General features: G+C 40.6%; 1 protein-coding gene across 1 annotated transcript in view; it reads left to right on the forward strand.

The window, feature by feature from the left end:
• Positions 1-20,675, forward strand: part of Agbl1 (ATP/GTP binding protein like 1) — an 842,475-nt gene that overhangs the window by 169,982 nt on the left and 651,818 nt on the right. Inside the window, exons 10-16 of the mRNA XM_021168273.1 lie at positions 634-750; positions 1,778-2,358; positions 3,802-3,885; positions 4,116-4,202; positions 7,052-7,200; positions 8,235-8,322; positions 15,736-15,880. Of these exons, the coding sequence (XP_021023932.1) occupies positions 634-750; positions 1,778-2,358; positions 3,802-3,885; positions 4,116-4,202; positions 7,052-7,200; positions 8,235-8,322; positions 15,736-15,880 (1,251 nt within the window). The remainder of the gene's footprint in view (positions 1-633; positions 751-1,777; positions 2,359-3,801; positions 3,886-4,115; positions 4,203-7,051; positions 7,201-8,234; positions 8,323-15,735; positions 15,881-20,675) is intronic.

A 20,675-nucleotide genomic window follows, 5' to 3' on the forward strand; every position in this document is an offset into this window, starting at 1 on the left:
TGATGAGGGCTAATGCATATTGACATTGATGATTTAATAAAAGCTTTATATGCTTTTCTTTTAAGTTTCGAAATATAACCTAGTATATATATTATTTTCTGGCTAGACTAGCATTACAGTCTAAAGATGAGGACCTAAGGACCTCACTTGGTGTACTGGCTAGTTTTGTGTCAACTTGACACAGCTGGAGTTATCACAGAGAAAGGAGCTTCAGTTGAGGAGATGCCTCCATGAGATCCAACTGTAAGGCATTTTCTCAATTAGTGATCAAGGGGGAAAGGCCCCTTGTGGGTGGGACCATCTCTGGGCTGGTAGTCTTGGGTTCTATAAGAGAGCAGGCTGAGCAAGCCAGAGGAGGCAAGCCAGTAAAGAACATCTCTCCATGGCCTCTGCATCAGCTCCTGCTTTCTGACCTGCTTGAGTTCCAGTCCTGACTTCCTTTGGTGATGAACAGCAGTATGGAAATATAAGCCGAATAAACCCTTTCCTCCCCAACTTGCTTCTTGGTCATGATGTTTGTGCAGGAATAGAAACCCTGACTAAGACACCTGGTAAAGCAGCAGATGTGTCTCTTGTCTTGACAGCCTGCAGGGTGGATTTCTTGACTGTGATCTCTCCCTTCCTCTGCTATAGGATGATGACTTGGAAACTGATCTGAGCAAACTTAGTTCCAAACCTGGTCTTGCCCTCCCTGAGGAGGAACTTGCACAGTATGATGCAATGTGTCCCGAGCTATCCTGTAGCTTTGAGGTAAGCAGAGACTGTCATCTACTTCTTAGAAACACATGGTGTGATCTCTATAGAACAATGGGAAGCCAAACGGAGGTGTGCAGATGAATCACATTGCTCATCATTATCATTGTTCCTAGGTCTTTCGGAGAGAAGGACATAAGGAAAAAGAGTAGGGAGACCAGAACAATCTCAAGGAGCATAATGTCTGACACTCTACACCAAGGATAGAATCAGAATGAAATTACACATTACTAACCACGGCCTGCTGGGTGGGCCTAGAGTTTTGGCTCCACATTGAGGAACACATGAAAATTCTGGATGATTTAGGTCATCTTTTGCCAGATTGGGAAGGTCATCATGAGAGATGGATTGTTAAAGGTGATCGTCCAGAATCCAGGCTTCTGCATGAATAAAGGCAAATGAACATTTTAGATCTGGTGATGCTATCCCAGGATGCTGCTGGTGCTGAGACCTTCCCTTTGATCTCTATTATTCTCTTATGCTTTTTAACAAATTATGACCCCAGCCATGTCAAATGGCATAGAAAGGCACATGTAGAGAGGACTTGATATACCCTATTTCACTCTAGAAAGCAGAAGAGGATCAGTGGTCAAAATTTCAGGGAAGAAAATTTCATTTCAGTGTATAAACTAAAAAAAAAAAAAGTCTTCAAATCAAAGGCACTGCCTGGGGCACAGTGAAAGCCTTTTCTTTGCATATCACCAAGGCCACTATAAATGAAGTTGTTCAGTCAGACTGTAATTGAACAGGGGTTAGTGGGTGGAGGTTGCAAAAAAATTTACACACTGTAGAGAATTACTTTTGATTCATCCAAAGTCTCTTCTGAGAGTGACTTTTGTGAGACTCTGGCATTTGTTTACGCTTAAAGCTTAATTTATTTCCATTGGTTGACTCTTTGAAAAAGCTCCTAAATCACAAGGGTCACACTTAGCTTTGGTTGCAGACAGCTAGTATAGAAATAAATTGTTATTCTCTATATGGAAGGAAATATTAATATGTACTTTTTTCTACTTTGAATTTGAAGGAACTGGAACCCAAATGTGGAGATGATTTGAACAACAAAGACACTCTGCATGCCAATCACCACCACATTCCAAGTGCTGCTTCCCTCAGACAACACTGTTTTAACCGGGAGCACAGCTCCTCGAGACAAGAAAGAAAAGACACAGTCCACACGTCCATTCTGCACATGGTGAAGACAGGGAAGTCTGGTGTACCGTCATCCTCAAAACAAAGATCTGCAACAAATGTGAACCAAAGCGTACAACAAAATGGTTTGGAGATCAATTCTTCTGGCCATGATACCTCTGACATTCAGGCTCCCTTAGAACAGGCTGCTTGGGACATAGAAGCAATTTCTTGCCCAAGGATAACTGCTTCATTTCCCAATTCTACCAAGCCAGAAGAAAGCATCGAAGCAACAGAGAAACTTCTACACACACATGCCAAACACATACCTTTCCACGATCCTCATCTTTATATAGCCAATGCTATGAGAACAAGATCTGCTGTGGGATTCAAGACGATGGCATTTCCTGATCTCTGGGGCCACTGTTCACCTCCCACTGCTCAACCCATGCTGGATCGCAAACTGGGAGTACAGAGGTGAGGGGTTTATTGACTTGGAAGTTATAGATTTTTTTTCTTCTAAATCCTTTTACAAATAGAGTGGTTTATACAGATAATCTGCCGTTCATAGGAAACTGAGAACTAGCCTAGAGTACCTTAAATACCTTTGGAGACATATAATCTTGCCTCTACACTGGAGATTTTATAATCCAAGTATGAGATAGTAGTAGGCATGTAATACTGGGCAAAGAATTTCTTGGATCCTTCTCATATAAACCCTGCAATCATATCCATGGCAAACTATCACAACAGGGGGCATCATCTAGTGTTTCCACATTCTGGAAACTTTCCTAAAAGAAATCTTTTCAGAAAAATAAGAAGGTGATTATTTGAGATCGCTCTTGTTTTTACTACAAATTGGTGTTTGGTTTTCTTGTTGATAGTTAAAAGTATCATACTTTTATTTCTCAGCCCTAGTATTTGGAGAGTGATTTTGCTGTTTCCCTGCGGACAGAATGGAAAAACATCTCACATATTCTTCAGGGCAGAAAGCCTAAGTGATAGATTATTCCTGTATTCCAAGAAAGACTGCATTGTCCTTGGATCAGCATAGTAAGAATAAAGTGAGATCTGATAAAAGATATTTCTTCTGAGGAGGGGGTTTCTATACATCTTAAGCCAGAAGAGTCAAATATACAGACCAGAATGTGTCTTTATTTTAAATTTCATGTCTTTAGCAAATTATTCTTTTGATGGTAGGTCCCAAGAACTGTTCCTACTTTGGATTCTTTTATGATTTCATCTCAACATGACTGCTATGCTTATGATAATCATACTTACCACCCCAATGGGTGGTCTGTCCCTATCTTACTTCTGTATACCACCTCTTCCTTTTCTCAGTCCAGGCTTTGGGTCCACCTCTCTTTTACCATTCTCTTACCCAGTGTCAACAAAATTCACTGGAAATGTGAAGAGAGATTATAAATCTCTAAAATAACTTTCTTCCTCTCTCTTATTTAAGTCTCGCAGACACTTTTTTTTCCTCACTCAGACAGAAGACTGACCTCAGCCTTCTATAACAGGCAGAATCTGAGGAATACAAATATACAGAATAAAAACACAGTAGAAAGCCTACTATAGTCAATAGTGGTCATTTCTCCCCCAAAGCTCTCTCAGTGCATAAGAAATTTTTATTTATACAGACAGAAAAGCTATAGTACCCTAGCCTAGGTTCTCTTGATAACTGTCTTCAATATGAATATCTTAAAGGAAATCTATCATTTCCCCTTCTGTTTTACTGCTCATGTATTTTTATGCTTTAATAAAGAGGAGAAAGAAGAAGTAGAGTGCTGTTTGTACCATTTGAACCTAAGATGGAGGCACTGTGAAGTGCCTATCTTCTGTGTTTCTCTAAGGATTTCTGAGCTGAGGTAAAACACAGAAACCAACACTTACACTGATTCCAATTTTCTTTACAAGGATCAAGATACTTGAGGATATCCGGAGGCTCCTCCATCCAAGTGATGTTATAAACAAAGTTGTCTTCAGTTTAGACGAGCCCAGGTAGGTGGCCTTGACCATCCATGGAATAGAAAGCAAGGACAATTCTGTTAGTTATGTTGAAGTGCTAATACGAGTGTTCCATATTAGGAATCCACTTCTGCTTCTAAAACCAGCATGGTGACTGTTCTGTTTCAAATACTGTAAGAGCTATCTTACCTTTAGGGAATGTAAATCTGTATTCAAACACAGCAATAGGAAATGTTCATACATTCTCTTTTTTTTTCTTGTAGGCCTTTGCAAGGCAGCATTTCCAATTGCTTAAGGTTCCACTCCAAGTTTGAATCAGGAAATCTCCGTAAAGCCATCCAAGTGCGTGAGTAAGTAAGAAGAGCTACAGTTGTGGCTCGTGGCAGTATGGAAGAGCAGGTGCTGGCCATTTCTTGCCATTACCTGTTCAGTGCTCCCATATTGGTGGCTCAACACCCAAACCAATCATCTTAAGAGTATCTTTACCAAGAAAAATGGCAAACATTACCTAGCATTAAAAGTTTTCTTCTCCGAGTCATCTGTCAAAAGACAATGAGGGAACCTATTGGTTGATGCCTTAGCAAGGTGAATTGTTCACTACATCCACGAATATATGTTATTTCTGTATTTGTTACTTCTATATTTCAGCTTAAGAGACTTCTCTCAGTGCATATGTACCCTTCTATTCTTCCAACGCTAGACCTGTGGACACAGAAGAATACAGGACATTTCCTATCCCTTCTCTTCCCCATAACTGTTTATTCCACAGGGCTGTATTTAGGAGGGAACAATTTTGGATCTCTATCTTTCATTCCAGGGACCATCTATGTATCCCTGGCAAAAGCTACCAATGAGATTTCATTAATAGAAAATGATTCCACAGGCAAGGGATGCATAAAACTAAAATGAAAGAAATGATCCCTTTAAGGTGCAGTGGAATAATAATTTTTCATAATCTCTAGATGTAACACAATTTTACCATAGAAGAGTGAACTAGACTTGCTAGTTACATAATCCTTCTATGGCTGACTTCTGACAAACCAAGTGGTCAATGACATTTTTGGTATAGTAGCCACACATGTTGGAATGAAACAGCCAGGGCTGGCTGCTTTCATCTCCTTCTAGGTGGCCTAGGTGTGGTCTCCCTTGTTTCATGCCTTTCTTGTCTCACCTACAAAATGAGGATAACAGTAACACCTACTTTGTAGTTGTTTTATAAGACTTACTTCATATTCATAAAACTCTTCTCGTAGTGCGCAGCATATGGTAAGCACTCAGTGGACATGCTTTATCTAGGGCTATATGCTTACCATGATGAGCTTAGAACTTAGTGTAGCTCTGCTATAACATGATATTTTTTTCTTTTTTTTATTGGGTATTTATTTCATTTACATTTACAATGCTATCCCAAAAGTCCCCCACATGCTCCCCCACCCACTCCCCCACCCACCCACTCCCACTTCTCGGCCCTGTCCTTCTCCTGTACTGAGGCATATAAAGTTTGCATGACTAATGGGCCTCTCTTTCCACTGATGGCCTACTAGGCCATTTTCTGATTCATATGCAGCTAGAGACACGAGCTCCAGAGGAGTACTGGTTAGTTCATATTGTTGTTCCACCTATTGGGTTGTAGATCCCTTTAGCTCCTTGGGTACTTTCTCTAGCTCCTCCATTGGGGGCCCTGTGATCCATCCAATAGCTGACTGTGAACATCCACTTCTGTGTTTGCTAGGCCCTGGCATAGTCTCACAAGAGACAGCTCTATCTGGGTCCTTTCAGCAAAATCTTGCTAGTGTATGCAATGGTGTCAGCGTTTGGAAGCTGATTATGGGATGGATCCCCGGATATTATGTTTGAAGATAATATTTTTGGGGCAGGGGGAGAGTTATATATGATCTTTTTCTTTTGGTTTTGTTTTTGTACATGAACTACTTCAACAAAGACTGACACATAAGACAGAGAAAAGTTGAGCTACCCAGACTAAAGGAAGAAAGGACAAGCATGTGACAGTTCCATTCCAGCCTACTTCTCCACTCTAAGCTCAGCTTCTACTTTGACCTATGGCTTCTGTTTGTTTTTCTTTCCTCATAGCAACAATGAAGGTTGTTAGAAAAAAATTAATGTAGATTTAAATAGGTCAGCATATATCTAAATATATATATCTCGAGGAGAGAGAGAGAACCAAATGAGAAATTAGGGTTCTAAAGAAAGAGAATCACACACTGTTTACATAATTTCTTAAGTCAAATTCAAAGGACCTTGGAAGTAAGAGTTACTTAAGAGTTTCCTAGGCCAACAGTTTTCAGTGCAGAATCTGTCTAAGTTACTGCCATGGCTAGGTTTCTTTGGTAAATCTATGGGTTTACCTTTGATCAGAGACCAGAATCATAAAGGAACCAGATGTAGTCAGTGCAACATAAATAGGAAGAAAATAAACATCCTAGTAAAAACTTTTAATGACCACTTTTTTGAGTGCGCACTTGGGGACAGTGAATCATACAGGTCAGAGAATTGCTTGTAGGTATGATTTAGCCACCCAGTGGAGTATGCTTCATTGTATGGTAAGCTCACTGGTACAGTCTTACCAGCCTCAGGGTGAGGTGCAGGATTCTATCAGTTAGCTCTGCCCTATTCTTATATCTTGTAACAAGTTCTATCCTTTCATAACTATCCCTAAGCAATGTTGTGCTGGCTTGTTTTCTTGCCATTATTTGACACAATCTGGAGTTATTTGGAAGGAAGAAATCTCAGTTGAGAGAATGCCTCCATAAATTCTGGCTGTAGGACATTTTTTAAATTAGTGATTGATGGGGGAGGACACAGCCATTGTTGATGGTGCCATCCTTGGGCACGTGGTCCTTGGTGCTATACAAAGCTAGGCTGAGAAAGTCAGGATGAACAAGCCAGTAAGTAGCACCCCTCTATGGCCACTGCATTAGCTCCTGCCTCCAGGGCACTGCCCTTTTCAAGTTCCATTACTTCCTTCCATGATGAACTTCAATATGAAAATGTAAGCCAAATAAACCCTTTCTTCCTGAACTTGTATTGGTTATGGTGTTTCATCACAGCAATAGAAATCTTAACTAAGACAGATGTCATTCATCTGGGCTCAGGAATAGAAGTGTACATGAAACAGAACAAAAATATCACTTCCCTGGGAAGAGCAACTCCACCCATTATCTCATTTCTGACTCTGCAGGTTTGAGTATGACTTGTTGGTCAATGCTGACGTGAATAGCTCCCAGCACCAGCAGTGGTTCTACTTCAAGGTGAGCGGCATGAGGGCCGCCGTCCCTTATCACTTCAACATCATCAATTGTGAGAAACCCAACAGCCAGTTCAACTATGGTATGAGCAGTTTTGGGATCAGGGGATTTCTGTTCACATCATGCATGGGTTACTTCCAGGTTGTTTGTATTATTATCAGAAGTCTCCCTGAAGTCCCAGAAGGTTGATGATGGCCTAATGTGCTTTGCTTGTCAGTCTGGCAAGGCAGTGGCCAGTTGGGTGCATAAGGCAAATATGGAAGGGTGGTGAGGGATTCTCACTCTGCCACCAAATATGAGGAGTGTCCACAATATTGCAGTACATTCTGAGGTATAGTACACTTTGAACTTTGAAGTCCTGAAGGTGCTTGTTTCTGCTTTCCATCTTATAAATATCACAAGAGTAAATAAATATATTGGTCTGCTTGCTACAAGACAGGAGAGCTGCAAAATCTACCTGAGCACTGCTTTATATACTCAAAAACTCTGGAAAATGCTTAATCACCATGTTCTACTTGGGATAGCTCACATAGTAATGTATTTGGTGGTTTTGAATGAAGAATAACTATGGGTGCTGCCTTCATTTCATACTACTTCTGGCCCTGCCTCTACTCCATACTGCTTAGAACAGATACTCGTGCCCATAGAAAGACAAAATGTGAGCCTTAACTCTTGCATTCATTTTGCAAAAATGAGGGTTCAAATGCATGCTGTGTTCTCTGTGGAGACTATGGGAGAATGGATGCTGTTCTCCTAATTCAAGAGCCATTTTCTTGCATTCCTTGGCCTACAGCATCTTACTCTCTAAAATCAGCAGCACAGCTCCTTTAATGTTTTCCGTGACATTGCTTCTCTTTAGTCAAACCTCCCTTTGCCTACTCCTCATAAGGGCATCAGTGGTTACATTCAAGACCACATGGATAATCAGTTTGGCTTAATATCTAAGTTTAATTACACTTGCAAAGTCTCTGACAATATACAGTGAACATTCACAACACAGCCTTGAAGGATGAAGAATTGGGTATCTTTAGGGGTCACCATCCAGCCTACTGCTGTATTCTTCATTTGGCTCTGTTTCTCTTTTCTTGTGGATTAAGCCTTGCTTTTATTTCACAGGGATGCAGCCAACCCTGTATTCTGTGAAAGAGGCTCTTCTTGGTCGACCTGCCTGGATACGGACAGGCTCTGACATTTGTTACTACAAGTATGTTAGCATGCACTTGGCTTCAATTGATCTGTGTGGACATTTACCCTCAGTTTAAATTTTTTTTCTGTTATTCTTATAAATATCCACAACCTGTTTGTCTGCTACCCTTATTACCAATGCTTGTCCTGAGACATTTTAAGTTAAATGGAGCTCGCATTAGTCCCCTGACTATCATTGAGGGTATTGCAATATGATTAGTTTCTCTTCACACACCACTGTGAAAACTTGGGCACTTTTTTTTTGGGGGGGGGGGAGAGGGCCAGGTCTTAGAAGTTGTATAGGCAGAAGCTATGGTTAGTTCAAACCTTAGCTCTTCACCTGGACCCCGTGAACAGGAAGTGTAAGGTTCTGTATCCTGTCCCTATGCACACAAGCATCACTTTTCAAGGACAAAGAGGTATGACTATATGACAAGTGTACATAGGGAAGTCTTCTTCCATAGCAAGATAGTTTTGTGTATAAAAGAGGGAAGGATTGAATTATTTATGCTTATTCTTCAATCAATAGACGGCTTCATCAATTTCCCCCGGAAAAAAGAATGTGATGAAAACTTAAAGTATCTACACTCTTAATGAAATAAATGGGTTTATTTACATGCCCATGCATATTTTTCTCATATGGAAAATAAAATTCAAATACGTAAATGAGGGCTAAGAAATGTTAGGGCAGGCAGAGTTCACATGATGCCTTCCTAGTTCATTGCTAGATCTTATAGAAATCAACAGGCTCCTACTTTTCTTTCTCTGCTAAAGTAAGACTCCCCTTTCTAAGATTATAACAGGTCCCTAACATACTACTAGCAGATAATCTAGAATTTGGGATGATTATCGCAGCCTCAGAGAAGAAAGGTATACACTTAATGTCTCTCTGCTTTGAGGCTCTGGGGATGGTATTGACAGGAAAGGTCAGGGGGCGTGTTGTGCTGTTTGGATAAAAGCAGAAATCACCATAGAGATAAGGACAGCTCACAAAGCACAGAGCGGAGATGATTAACACTGTGCAGTAAGGCAGGTGGCAGCTTCCGTCCTTGATGTATCAAGATATGAATCCAAGTAGCATTTTCATATATTCTTTAGAAGAATATCAAAACCTTACAACTTTGTTAGATTTCCATTCACCTATTCCTGGCCCAATTACTTCCTGGCCCACTTATCTTAGGACCCCCTAGGACTCTTTTCCTGGTACACTGAGATGTAGGCTAAACATCACTTCAGGGTTTTAGAGTTCACAATTGCAGGAGACAATATGAAATCTAATTTTTATTGTGCCAGGAATATCTTTTAATTTCCTCTGAATACAGTGTCCATAGATGTGTACAAGACTTAAAGGAAAACTTGCTTGCGTCTGGAATGTGAGGATTGCACAAACATAAGGTCTTGCATTATTAAATCAGTGAAGTAGAGTTCACCTGTGGGATCCTCTTCTTGGAACTGTGGAGTAAGAATGAAGTCCCAGGGGGGCAGGTATCTCCTCAGAGGAGAAAGATGAAGACACACATTCAAAAGCACCACCCTGGCCTAAGGGAAGCCACTGTTAATAGCTTTTAGAGTCATTAACAAGACAATTGTTATGTGAATTAAGGAGTAACAGAGGGGTAAGATGCAAACCATGCATGTATAATGTAATTCATTTTCATATTCCAGCCGTGAATATAACAGAGATGAATGGATAAGGCTGCTACATTGTGATGCAGTTTGTTTTACAATTACTCACATTGTGTTAACACATTACCAATAACATGATGTAACAACAGGACAAATACATGTAATCTCAATTCACCCACAGATTACAACACCTTTGTCTATTATGAAATACTTTAGTGTATGTACAACATGTGTTATCCCATTTCCCATCACAATCTGTGATTGGATCTGCGATAGAGGATTTCTTTGTTTCATCCCTGTATTCTCTCTGGAGTATTAGTCAGGGGAAGCTTCCTACTCTTCTCTATATTAGTGCAAACTCAGGTGTTCCATTTTCCTTGTGGTATTAAATTCCCAGGGTTAGTGTCAGGATACTCAATGTAAGGAGAAATAAGGATATAATTATTATATTTATTCTAGTTATATAATTATTCATTCTATATCTGGGTAGTTAAATACAAATGTGAAAGAAAAAGAACTCCTGGAGGGAATGGGGCCTCATATACTTCTGGGTCCTTAAATACTTTGCCAGAAGCTAAAAGAAAAGACAGAGAGAGAGGCAAGCCATCCTAGCTCCTCCCCTCCCCCGTGAACCCTTGCTGAAGCTATGATGGTGAGCTCCACGTCGTATAACAGCTGATACAGAATTTAATGTGATTTTAATAATGTCTCCCTGGAATAAAACAGAGAAGAGGGTTTGATTTCACTGGCCTCAAATCAAGCTTATTTTGTAATTATTCATTCTATATGGTTGACATGTACTGCAAAAACCAATCAGGTCAATCCCCACCTTAAACATTAGATATTTTACTATCTTTATTACCTAGAACATATACAATATGTTCAAGGAGAAGTTTTTAATATTGTCTCTGTGTGCACAATTCAGTTCTTTCCCCTGGTTATTTACTAGTCTTTCTATTCTGGACACTGAAGAACAAAACGGGTAAATTCATTTTTCTGTGCCTGTCATAAAGTAAGCAAGGACACATTGGTTTGTTTTATTTACTTTCCTGTGGCCAGCTTCTCCTTCTGACTTTTGGCTTCACACCTTCCCCAGTCCTCTCCCAGCTCTGGTCTAAAGCAGTCTCCATGTTGAAGGGCAGTGGGAGGGAAACTGCAGGTGCTGAGTGGCCATGTAATACACTGCAGCTGCTCTCTTCTGACATTTATCTCTGCTCATGAGAGGAGATGGAACAGCTCATTCATGAAGATGAATGCCATACAAGAGCCCTGCCATCATCCATCCTTCCGAGGAATCTCAGGAGAGAGATTTGATGGTATATAGAATATTAGGGATGCTGCAAGGCACTGGGAAGCCCAGCGAGTCGGCTGCTGTGCCTTATTAGATTCCATTAAGTAAAATGATGTACCCTTGTTAAAAAGCCATCGTCAGTGTGAGATTAGCTAATTCACACGTGGCTTTAGTGTTGGCTAATGTAGTACACACAGAGAACAACAGTAACGACATGCAACTTCCTGGAATAGTTCTGAGCACAAGTGGAGATGGATGTAATTTGTAACTGCCTTGTGTACTTTGCTTCCCGCTTCTTTGAAGGCTTCATGGTTACAAAAGTGTGAATCCTTCTGAAGATGAATGGTTCAGGGAAGGGTAAGCTTTTAACTGTGGAGCAGCTGGGTCTGTGTAGCTCAGGTCACCTTTGTCCCAAGATGACCTGTCTAGGGTTTCCAGGTGATCTGAGAGAATACTAGTGCCCAGGCTTTTTCTTCTTTTTCCACCCAGAAGAGATGCTTCAAAGAGAAAATTGTTCTTATGAGTAAATTTCCACCATCTCTTCACCACAAAGACATCTGACAAATTACTCCAACTTTTCTCAATCTTAGTTTGTCTATAAAATAAGAATAAAAGGGTATCTACCTCCACCGAGCAGCTCTGAAGATTGAAGGACATTTGGTAAAACACACAATAATCCAAAGCCTTTGAATACTGTAGGCATTCAATTCATGTTAGCACTATTTAGTACTAATTACTAGAACCATATTAAATTGAGTATTGGTGATGGTCATAGTATATAACTCACCTTTACTAGTAGTTCTCACCTGGACTGTTTGATACTTCTTTGTTTTAGACCCTTAAGTTTGTAGCAGTCCTGGTATATACAGATCTCAGATTCTTACTTGATGAACTGAACAAAATTTCACTTTTCACTATGTCCATTTCTAAGAGGTAAGTGATAACAATGTTAAAAATCTTAGTTTCAGATATAAATCCACACTGAATACTGTGTGTGTGGAATTGTTCAAGACACTTCACAACAGTGAGTGGCAATGTTTTCACCTATAGAATGTATAGAAAATATTTTCTCTGGAAGGGTAATATTAAGATTGTCACAAAATAGTTGAAGCATTTTAATTGTTGCTCAGGGAATCTTAGCTCCATTTATTTTGTAAACTCCAACTGAACAGTTGCCAACATCCAGGCATGGCACACAAATGCCAAGCACAGCAACACACAAAGGAATATGCTTGGTCCTTGTGATAGTATTAGCAATGAGAAAGATTCTAGCGTCAAAGAGCTATGTACAATATTATAGAGCATGTCTTTGAAGGGCAAACATTTAAGCTGAGAAAAGGGAAGAGGGTAATTGAAGATGATGACAAAGGTTTTTTATGTCCTTGTAACATAGGAAGGAAGCAGCTAATGTAGGAAGGATGACTAGTACTGCCCTGGAGATGTCCTTCAGCATGTTCACACTGCAAATGAGAAAACAAACACAAACTAATTGGATGGTTGCATTCTGCCTCGAACAAACCAAATCAGAAAGCCATACTTCACTTTAGAGATTTACTAGACATTCATCAAAGGCCTCTGAGGAACGTTGCCTGTGGACATTGCCACCTCCTCTAAAGTGTGTTTACCCCAAAAGTATCCAGTTATGAAGTCTGATGTTTGTTTTAGAGTCCTCCAGAGTTCAGACCCATCACTCCAGGTTGCAACACAACTTTCTTCAGCTGAACTTCACTCTCTACAAGCTGATGTTTCGTTTCCAATTTCCTTAACTCCCAGCAGGGAACAACCATCTTGGGAAAGGCCAGCTTGCAGAATGGTTGCTGACAGCTTCAGGCTATGAAGTATGTTATGAGAGATGTGTATCTTCCTGTGTGTGTGTTGTTTGTGTGTGTGTGTGCGGGTGTGTGTTTACATACACATGTGAGAAGATTTCGCACATAATCAAAGCTACCATCTGGATTCGTATTCTTCTATCACAGGAACCATGGAGTCTGAAAATTATGGGTCCATGCTATTTCTCTTTCCACTCCCCTAGAATTGGTCTTTTCTTGGAGCCCAGGGTGGTTTCAGTGGGGAAGAATGTAAGGACAGATACAGAGATTTCATTACCCCCTTCTTTCTAGCTTTCTGTAGCAGAGCAGAGCAAGGCTGAGTTTGTGATGTGTAAGTGCCCTTGTTATATGACTTCAATTTACATTGGGAAAACTACAGACTATCAATATTTAATGGAACATGCAACTACTATTCTCCAGACTTCATGGGAAGACCTATAAAAAAAACAAGGCTATTATCAAATAAGACCACTACAACTGGCTCTTATCTCAAGTCAAGATGCTGACTCTGTCAGCACTGTTCATAGGTGAAGGATCTGGTGACAGTGGACATTTGATGATGTTTCTACTTGCCTTCATATTCAGGAGTGTGTGTGCACATGTGTATTTACATGTGTATTGTTTATAGATTGGACACTCTTTCATACTTTAATGCAGTGTCCCTGGCTCATTTCTCTTGGTTAGGAGCTGTAACTGACCAGTACTGTTTGCTATTTAGCAAGGTATAATGAAAATGTGCTTTTTCATTGGAACCTTTGCAAGTGCAATCAGAAAGCAAATAAAGACAGAACACATGTGCCTCTCGTGCCTTCTGGGTGGCCATCTGCTCTTTGCATACTTTCTAATAACCAGAGTCTTAGCTTTAGGAGACACTTTAAAACTTTGGGGAAATCTGGAAAAAATAGATGCAGCTAGATATGAAGACCCAGATAACTGCATGGGGGAGATACTCTTTTGAAGCTATTTCTACAAGCACATGGGAAATAGATTCTATTAGTGTGATTCAAAAGCCGTGTAGGACAGTTGCTTTGGCCTAGTATTGTTATGGGGTTATTCTCTTCTCTCCTCTACCCCCGCCCAGAGTGAATGGTTCCAGGTTTCTATGTGAACAGAAGCTGAAGCAAGCAAAGTTGAGTGGTAGTAGTTGGAAGTATTGACAACCTCTCAGACACCTACCACTAGTTTTATAAACATTGAAACATTACAAGGAGCACAGGAAGTGTGACCGAATGCTATGAGTTCCTTTCCCATACAACTGCCTTTTGTGGTTAGTGGTGGTAAGGGGAGCAAGAAGGAAGCTAAAAGAAGAAAAGAGTATCTGTTTTTATGTTTTGCAAGAACATACAAATAATAATCTATTTTCTTCTTTCTCTTTTCCTTCTCCCTCACCCAAATCCCCAAACCTCACAATGATCCAGCAAGCTAATGTCGTGCCAGAGGTAGAATTGCCGCTGGTGTTATGAGCCTTTTCCATTATCATGCAGCCTGGATGATAACATTTCTCAGGAAAGCCTGTACAGCTGTCTCACCATCAACAGGCAAAACGAGAGTGTAACTGGCAGTGTGTATGGAAAACGTTGCATGGGATGTACTTCTGGGTGCAATCTACTTTGATACTGTTCTCTGAAGTATCAGAATTGGTCCTTCATCTTTGACAAAGGAAATTGTGCACTCTCAAGCTTTAGGAAGTGAAGTCCCCTTTGGGATGACAAATCATTCCTTTGGAAAGAACTCATTGCTCAGTGAAAGAACAGTCACTTTAGCTAGAGAAATCTGGGTTCAAATCCTGCAGCCAGCATTTCCTTGCTTTATGGTCAGCTAGCTCTTCTAAGCTTCCATTCTTTTCATTCACAGGATGAGTTATTACAGCAGTGACAAAAGAGGACATATGTGAATCTTGAGATGGAATTCAGTGCTTAGTAGCAATAGCTAATAAATCCATTTGTCAGAAGCAAAGGGTATGGGCTGCATGCTGATATCCATAGATTAGTGTTGTATTATACCTTCACCAGTGGAGCTTCTTATAGCAGGAGGCAGTTAATACAGAGACTCATACATAATCAAACTGCCAAGACTAAATTGTGATGTGTTCAGCCCTGAATGGGATATCAATTTCATCCCCTCTATAACATAGGAAACAACACAGAAGAGGGGTCAGGAGAACATCACAGGTAGAGGGTGGGCGATGTGCAGCAAAAAATACCATTTCTGGACATAACATCAAAATATCACAAAATGAAAGGGATCAGCTGGACTTTATATGGTTGTGCCAAGTGATAAGGATAGGAGAACAAAATTTGGGTGTGTGTCTGCAATAGGGACAGTATGAAACAGAATCGGCGTATATCATCCTCTTTCCCAGTGCAGTGGTTAGGTAGTGGTCATCTGTGGTTGCAGTTACAGCAGGGGACGTCACAATATGTATACCACAAACAGGAGATCCTGGGTCAAGTGTATATATGTGGCTGAGCTGATACAGGAGCTGGCAGTGAATTCAATTGTCTGTTTCTTCACTCTCTAAGTCTTACTCACAAAAGTGTTTTTGATCACTGAGTTATGGTTCTCTTGCCAATATGTAGCACAGGGGGGTTCTGACATTTAGGACTCTGGGGCCTCCCCACTCCCTCTGCAGCCTTGTCCCTTACCCAACTTCATTTATTCTCATCCTGTCCTTTTCTCTTTTCAGAAATCACTACCGTCAGAATGTAGCTACCATGGATGGAGCAGTCGGGAAGCGCTACTACACCCTTACCTTTGCTGTTACCTTCCCCCACAATGAGGATGCCTGCTATCTGGCCTATCACTATCCCTACACCTATTCCACCCTCATGGTAATGTCTTACCTATAGCATCATTATCCTGGCATGAGAGCAAGGGCAAGAGGTTTTTCTGGGAACATTACCGAGATTCCAGAATAAGGGGTGAGCAGGGAGAGGAGAGGAGAACCATCATTTTCCTAAGACAGTGGGATGTGTTGTCATCAACTTGGCTTGTGTTCTGTGTCCTTATCTGATTGACACACATGGCTGGGTCATGGCAAGTGCTCTTCTAGAGACCCACATTGTCTACTGGCTGAGAGTGGGAGCTGGGGTTATGTCTTATGGCCTCTGTCACAAGTAAACTATGAAGTTGTTAGATCGGCAATGAGTTAGGGTCAACTCTTGCAAGTAGGCAGAGATACAGAAAAGAATTACTTACTGGAAGAGAGATGTAGAAGGCAGAAGAGAGATTTTGAATCTGTGAGTCTGAGTTATCTGTGAGCGAGCATCCAGGTCAGCTTCTCCAGTGGATTCCACGTCTATGTTTGAGCAAACAGTAGAAGAAGAAAACAATGAGTCCAGTGGCCATTATTTATGTAGAAGGTACAGCATAAGGCAGCAAGATTCACAGTTATTCCCATGTTTGAAGTCTCTGCAAAATTATTGATGGGGCAACTTTGAGGAAACTTATGCCTAGATCATACAGTTTCCTATCATTTCCAAAAGTTAGCAAACCATCACTTTCCCCTAGCTATTTTATGACTATCCTGTGGAATAATGAGCTACAATATTTTCTACAAAATGCTTTTATCCTCTGTGTTAATACAAAATGTTACTGCCGTATTCATAATATTATGTATATGCCTACAATATAGCATTTAGCTTGAAGGTTGAACATTTTCATTTTAAGACTGTGATAAAGAATAGGACAAGATAACAACTGTTCAAAGGGAATGCTTTGGTATAAATAAAAATCTCTTGGAGCAGGCACACTTAAACCACTCAGCTAAGCCCTTTATGAGGGTGCAGCTGTCCTTTTTTCCATATGTTGTCTTGCCTACAGAGATATTTTTACTGTTTTCCAGATTGCAGAAGAAACACAACTAGTATTATTTGTGTATCACCCTTAGAGAACACATGAAGTTAATCTAAGGCATGCATATCTCATAATATGCTGAAACAAGCTGTGACTGTTGTAAGACATGCTTGCTGCCTTTGGGGACATACAACAGACAGGATTCATGAATGTCTTCCCCTGTGCTTATGATCTTGACAGTGAAGCACTGTGTGTGGAATGTCTACTGGAAAAGGAGGTACACTTTTGCATACATGTTGGTTCGTTTCCATTGGAGGAAGAAAGATGGGTATAGGACGCCCACACATATACATTTGTTAGGCTACCTTAGACCCTGAGGAGATTCATGGTGGAGGTGAATATAAAGCATTCAAAGGAGTCTGGAAACTTGTCTAATTCACCTGTAATATTTATTCAACTGAGACTGAAAAGTCCCATATCTGGCTAGTGGCAAGATGGGGAACAGAACACTGGTGTTTCGTGTTAATCCCTGTGGCCTTTCTATTCTACTGTAGAAGTATAGAATGAGTTCAGTGGAATTTTCTTCTCTGGGATCAGCTTTGTATTCTTGCCTGCTATTATATGCTGTAGGTACTAGAAATTCAGCTTGATAAATTGTATAAGTATGCATAGTTGTTGGGTTCTGTGAGGAGATAGTTATACAGATGGCAGAGTTTAAATCACCAACTCAAGGATTTTTATCTGAAATCCTTAGTACTGTGGATGTGGTTCATCTGAATACTAACAGTTTTTATCAAACATGGTCCAGCTCAGATCTCAGGAGGCTTTGATAGACGCTTGGTGAGTGTCTACAAGCTGATTCAAAGACAGGAATCAGGCTTCCATCTTGCTCTGGGGCTCTGGGCTATTTCCTTCCCAGAGGCTGGTCAGACCAGAGCACAGGGTCTAAAGCTTCTGACTTACAAACACATCAAGAGTGATTGGGACCTAGGGAAAAGAATTTCATTTTCAAGGGAGACAAAGGTACCAGCAATGAAGACCCTTATTAGGGGGAAGAGATAGAGCTGGCTAGCTAGATGAGATAAGATTGCTAACTGGTTTGGTGTTTTCTTGTTTTTCTACCGACTGTAGGCATTTGAGAAGAGTTAATGAGAAAAGTCACAGGAGAGGTGTGCAAGGCTTCTTCCTCTTAAATGAGCAGAATGGCGTATAAAAGATAATCTGTTATCTGGAAAGTGACAATGATACTCTCAATTTTAGGCTTCACATTTCCAATGACTGATGGCCTCTGTCTTCTCTGGGTTAGGAGTGTAATTGACTCTGGCTTCACTTGTGAAACCCTTCCTCCCACTTCAACAGAATGAGTTGGTTCTGGGACACACACTGGTAATTTTTATTTTTAGAGGTGTCCTAAAACAGTTCTTTTCCAACTGATCAGTGACAAACTAATGTGAATGATGTCCCAGGAGTAGAATTAACTACACGTGACTTGAGGGTTATGTTGAGGGGTGAAAATAAATTTTCATGTGGGATTCACAATTTGTAAATCTCTTACAACAAGATTGTGTTTAAGCCTTGAAAACATTTTTTTTTACAGCAGAGGATTGTATGCTGGATATCTTTGCATGTAATTTTGAATATAATTTTGAAACTTTAAGAACATTACTATTTTCTTTTTTTATTGGGTATTTATTTCATTTACATTTACAATGTTATCCCAAAAGTCCCCCACACACTCTCCCCCCACTCCCCCCACCACTCCCACTTCTTTGCCCTGTCGTTCCCCTGTACTGAGGCATATAAAGTTTGCACAACCAATGGGCCTCTCTCCACTGATGGCCGACTAGGCCATTTTCTGATTCATATGCAGCTAGAGACAGGAGCTCCAGGAGGGTACTGGTTAGTTCATATTGTTGTTCCACCTATAGAGTTGCAGATTGGGTACTTTCTCTAGCTCCTTCATTGGGGGCCCTGTGATCTATCTAATAGCTGACTGTGAGCATCCACTTCTGTGTTTGCTAGGCCCCGGCATAGTCTCACAAGAGACAGCTCTATCTTGGGTCCTTTCAGCAAAATCTTGCTAGTGTATGCAATGGTGTCAGCGTTTGGAAGCTGATTATGGGATGTATCCCCGGGTATGAGTATGGCAGTCTCTAGATGGTCCATCCTCTAGTCTCAGCTCCAAACTGTCTCTGTAATTCCTTCCATGGGTGTTTTGTTATAAGAGAATTAGTATTTGGTTCTTTCAGATTGTTATCTTCCAGAAACTTGCTGGCAATTCTGTTGGATAATCACCCAAATTACAGCATTAAAATAAAGCTAAGACAAAGAAATAGAATGTTATAATTCTGGAGCAAACCAAGGGAGTTAGGTTTCAATCAGCCATACCATTATAGAAGTAACTGAAAAGACTGCTCGGCTGTTAAAGTCCTGAGATTCTGCTATGGAAGGCTTATATGGAGCAGTGGTCCTAGCTGGAAATGAGGACTGGAGATAATTTTGGGTAGATAAGGAGGTGTGGCCAAGGAATTTCATTGAGAACTTCTACATCCATAAGTTGGCAAGAGATAAATAAGGAGGTTTTAAGTGGGATTCCTATGTTAGGAGAGCTTAATAAAGCTTGTGAGCAGTAGATCCATGGGGCAGAGATTTTTGTCCTGATATTTATACTTAATGGAGGAAATGCTCCTACCATTTTCAGAGATGAAAACAAGAGTGGGAAAAGGAAAAGGAGGTGGAGAAGCACAAGATGGAGAAAAGAGAAGAATTCTCTACAGACAATGTCTCTGTCTTATAAAGGGTTCAGAATAAATGGAGAGTTTCAAAGACATCACATGGGAAATGTTGACTTCCATGTGGTAGATCAAAGATGCAGCCAGCAAACTATAAATCAGTGTTGTCACATAATCAATAGACAGAGACCTAGCCTTGTATGAAGTAAAACAAAGTACCATGCAGGGTCTTGATATGAGGGAGGTGAACATAAAGGATCCAAGATATGTTTGAAGGACAGGTTTTTGCCAAAAGACCCAGAAAATGCCAGATATCTAGAGCTGTTGTGGTGGAGCTGTGCCTCCCGATGGGACATTAATTTAGAAGGTCATGAAGCATTGTTGCTATGGTGGCTATTGAACACCTTGGCCAAAGAGTCAAGGCAAGAAAATATGCAGAACACCAAGGGGACACTGGGTCTATGATACAATAGTAGGGAGGCTGTTAATTCCCTAATGAAAGAGGGAGAACAACCTTACCCTTTTATGAGCCTTGTCTTCACTCCAGCACCCACCTGCTGCAGGTGGTCTTGGGGGTGCTAGTGTATAAGAAGTAAAAGGCTGACTGAGACTGGGGACATTTCAGTGGCAGCACTGTCTTGAGTCATCAATATACCTGTGAGTAGCCACAGTAAACTCATTGATTCACCAAGCTGGCCTTGAGCAAGAATCACTTCTTTGCTCTGTCATCTTCTGAGAAGTAGATGTGTCTTGTGACATCTTCTCAGGAAAGCTCACACCATGAGAGTCACAATGTAAGGGCAATTTTTGGAAGTCAGATGAACACTGATGAGTCTAGGCCTCTGTTTCCTTAGCTAGTAACTATGTGCAAAGCTTTACAATTTTTTTTCCCCACTTACTTTTTTTTTGATTTTTAATATTTTTATTACATATTTTCCTCAATTACATTTCCAATGCTATCCCAAAAGTCCCCCATAGCACCCCCCACTTCCCTACCCACTCATTCCCATTCTTTTGGCCCTGGCATTCCCCTATATTGGGGCATATAAAGTTTGCAAGTCCAATGGGCCTCTCTTTCCATTGATGGCCGACTAGGCCA

Source organism: Mus caroli, chromosome 7 (genome assembly GCF_900094665.2).
Source record: "Mus caroli chromosome 7, CAROLI_EIJ_v1.1, whole genome shotgun sequence".
Taxonomy (NCBI): Eukaryota; Metazoa; Chordata; class Mammalia; order Rodentia; family Muridae; genus Mus; species Mus caroli.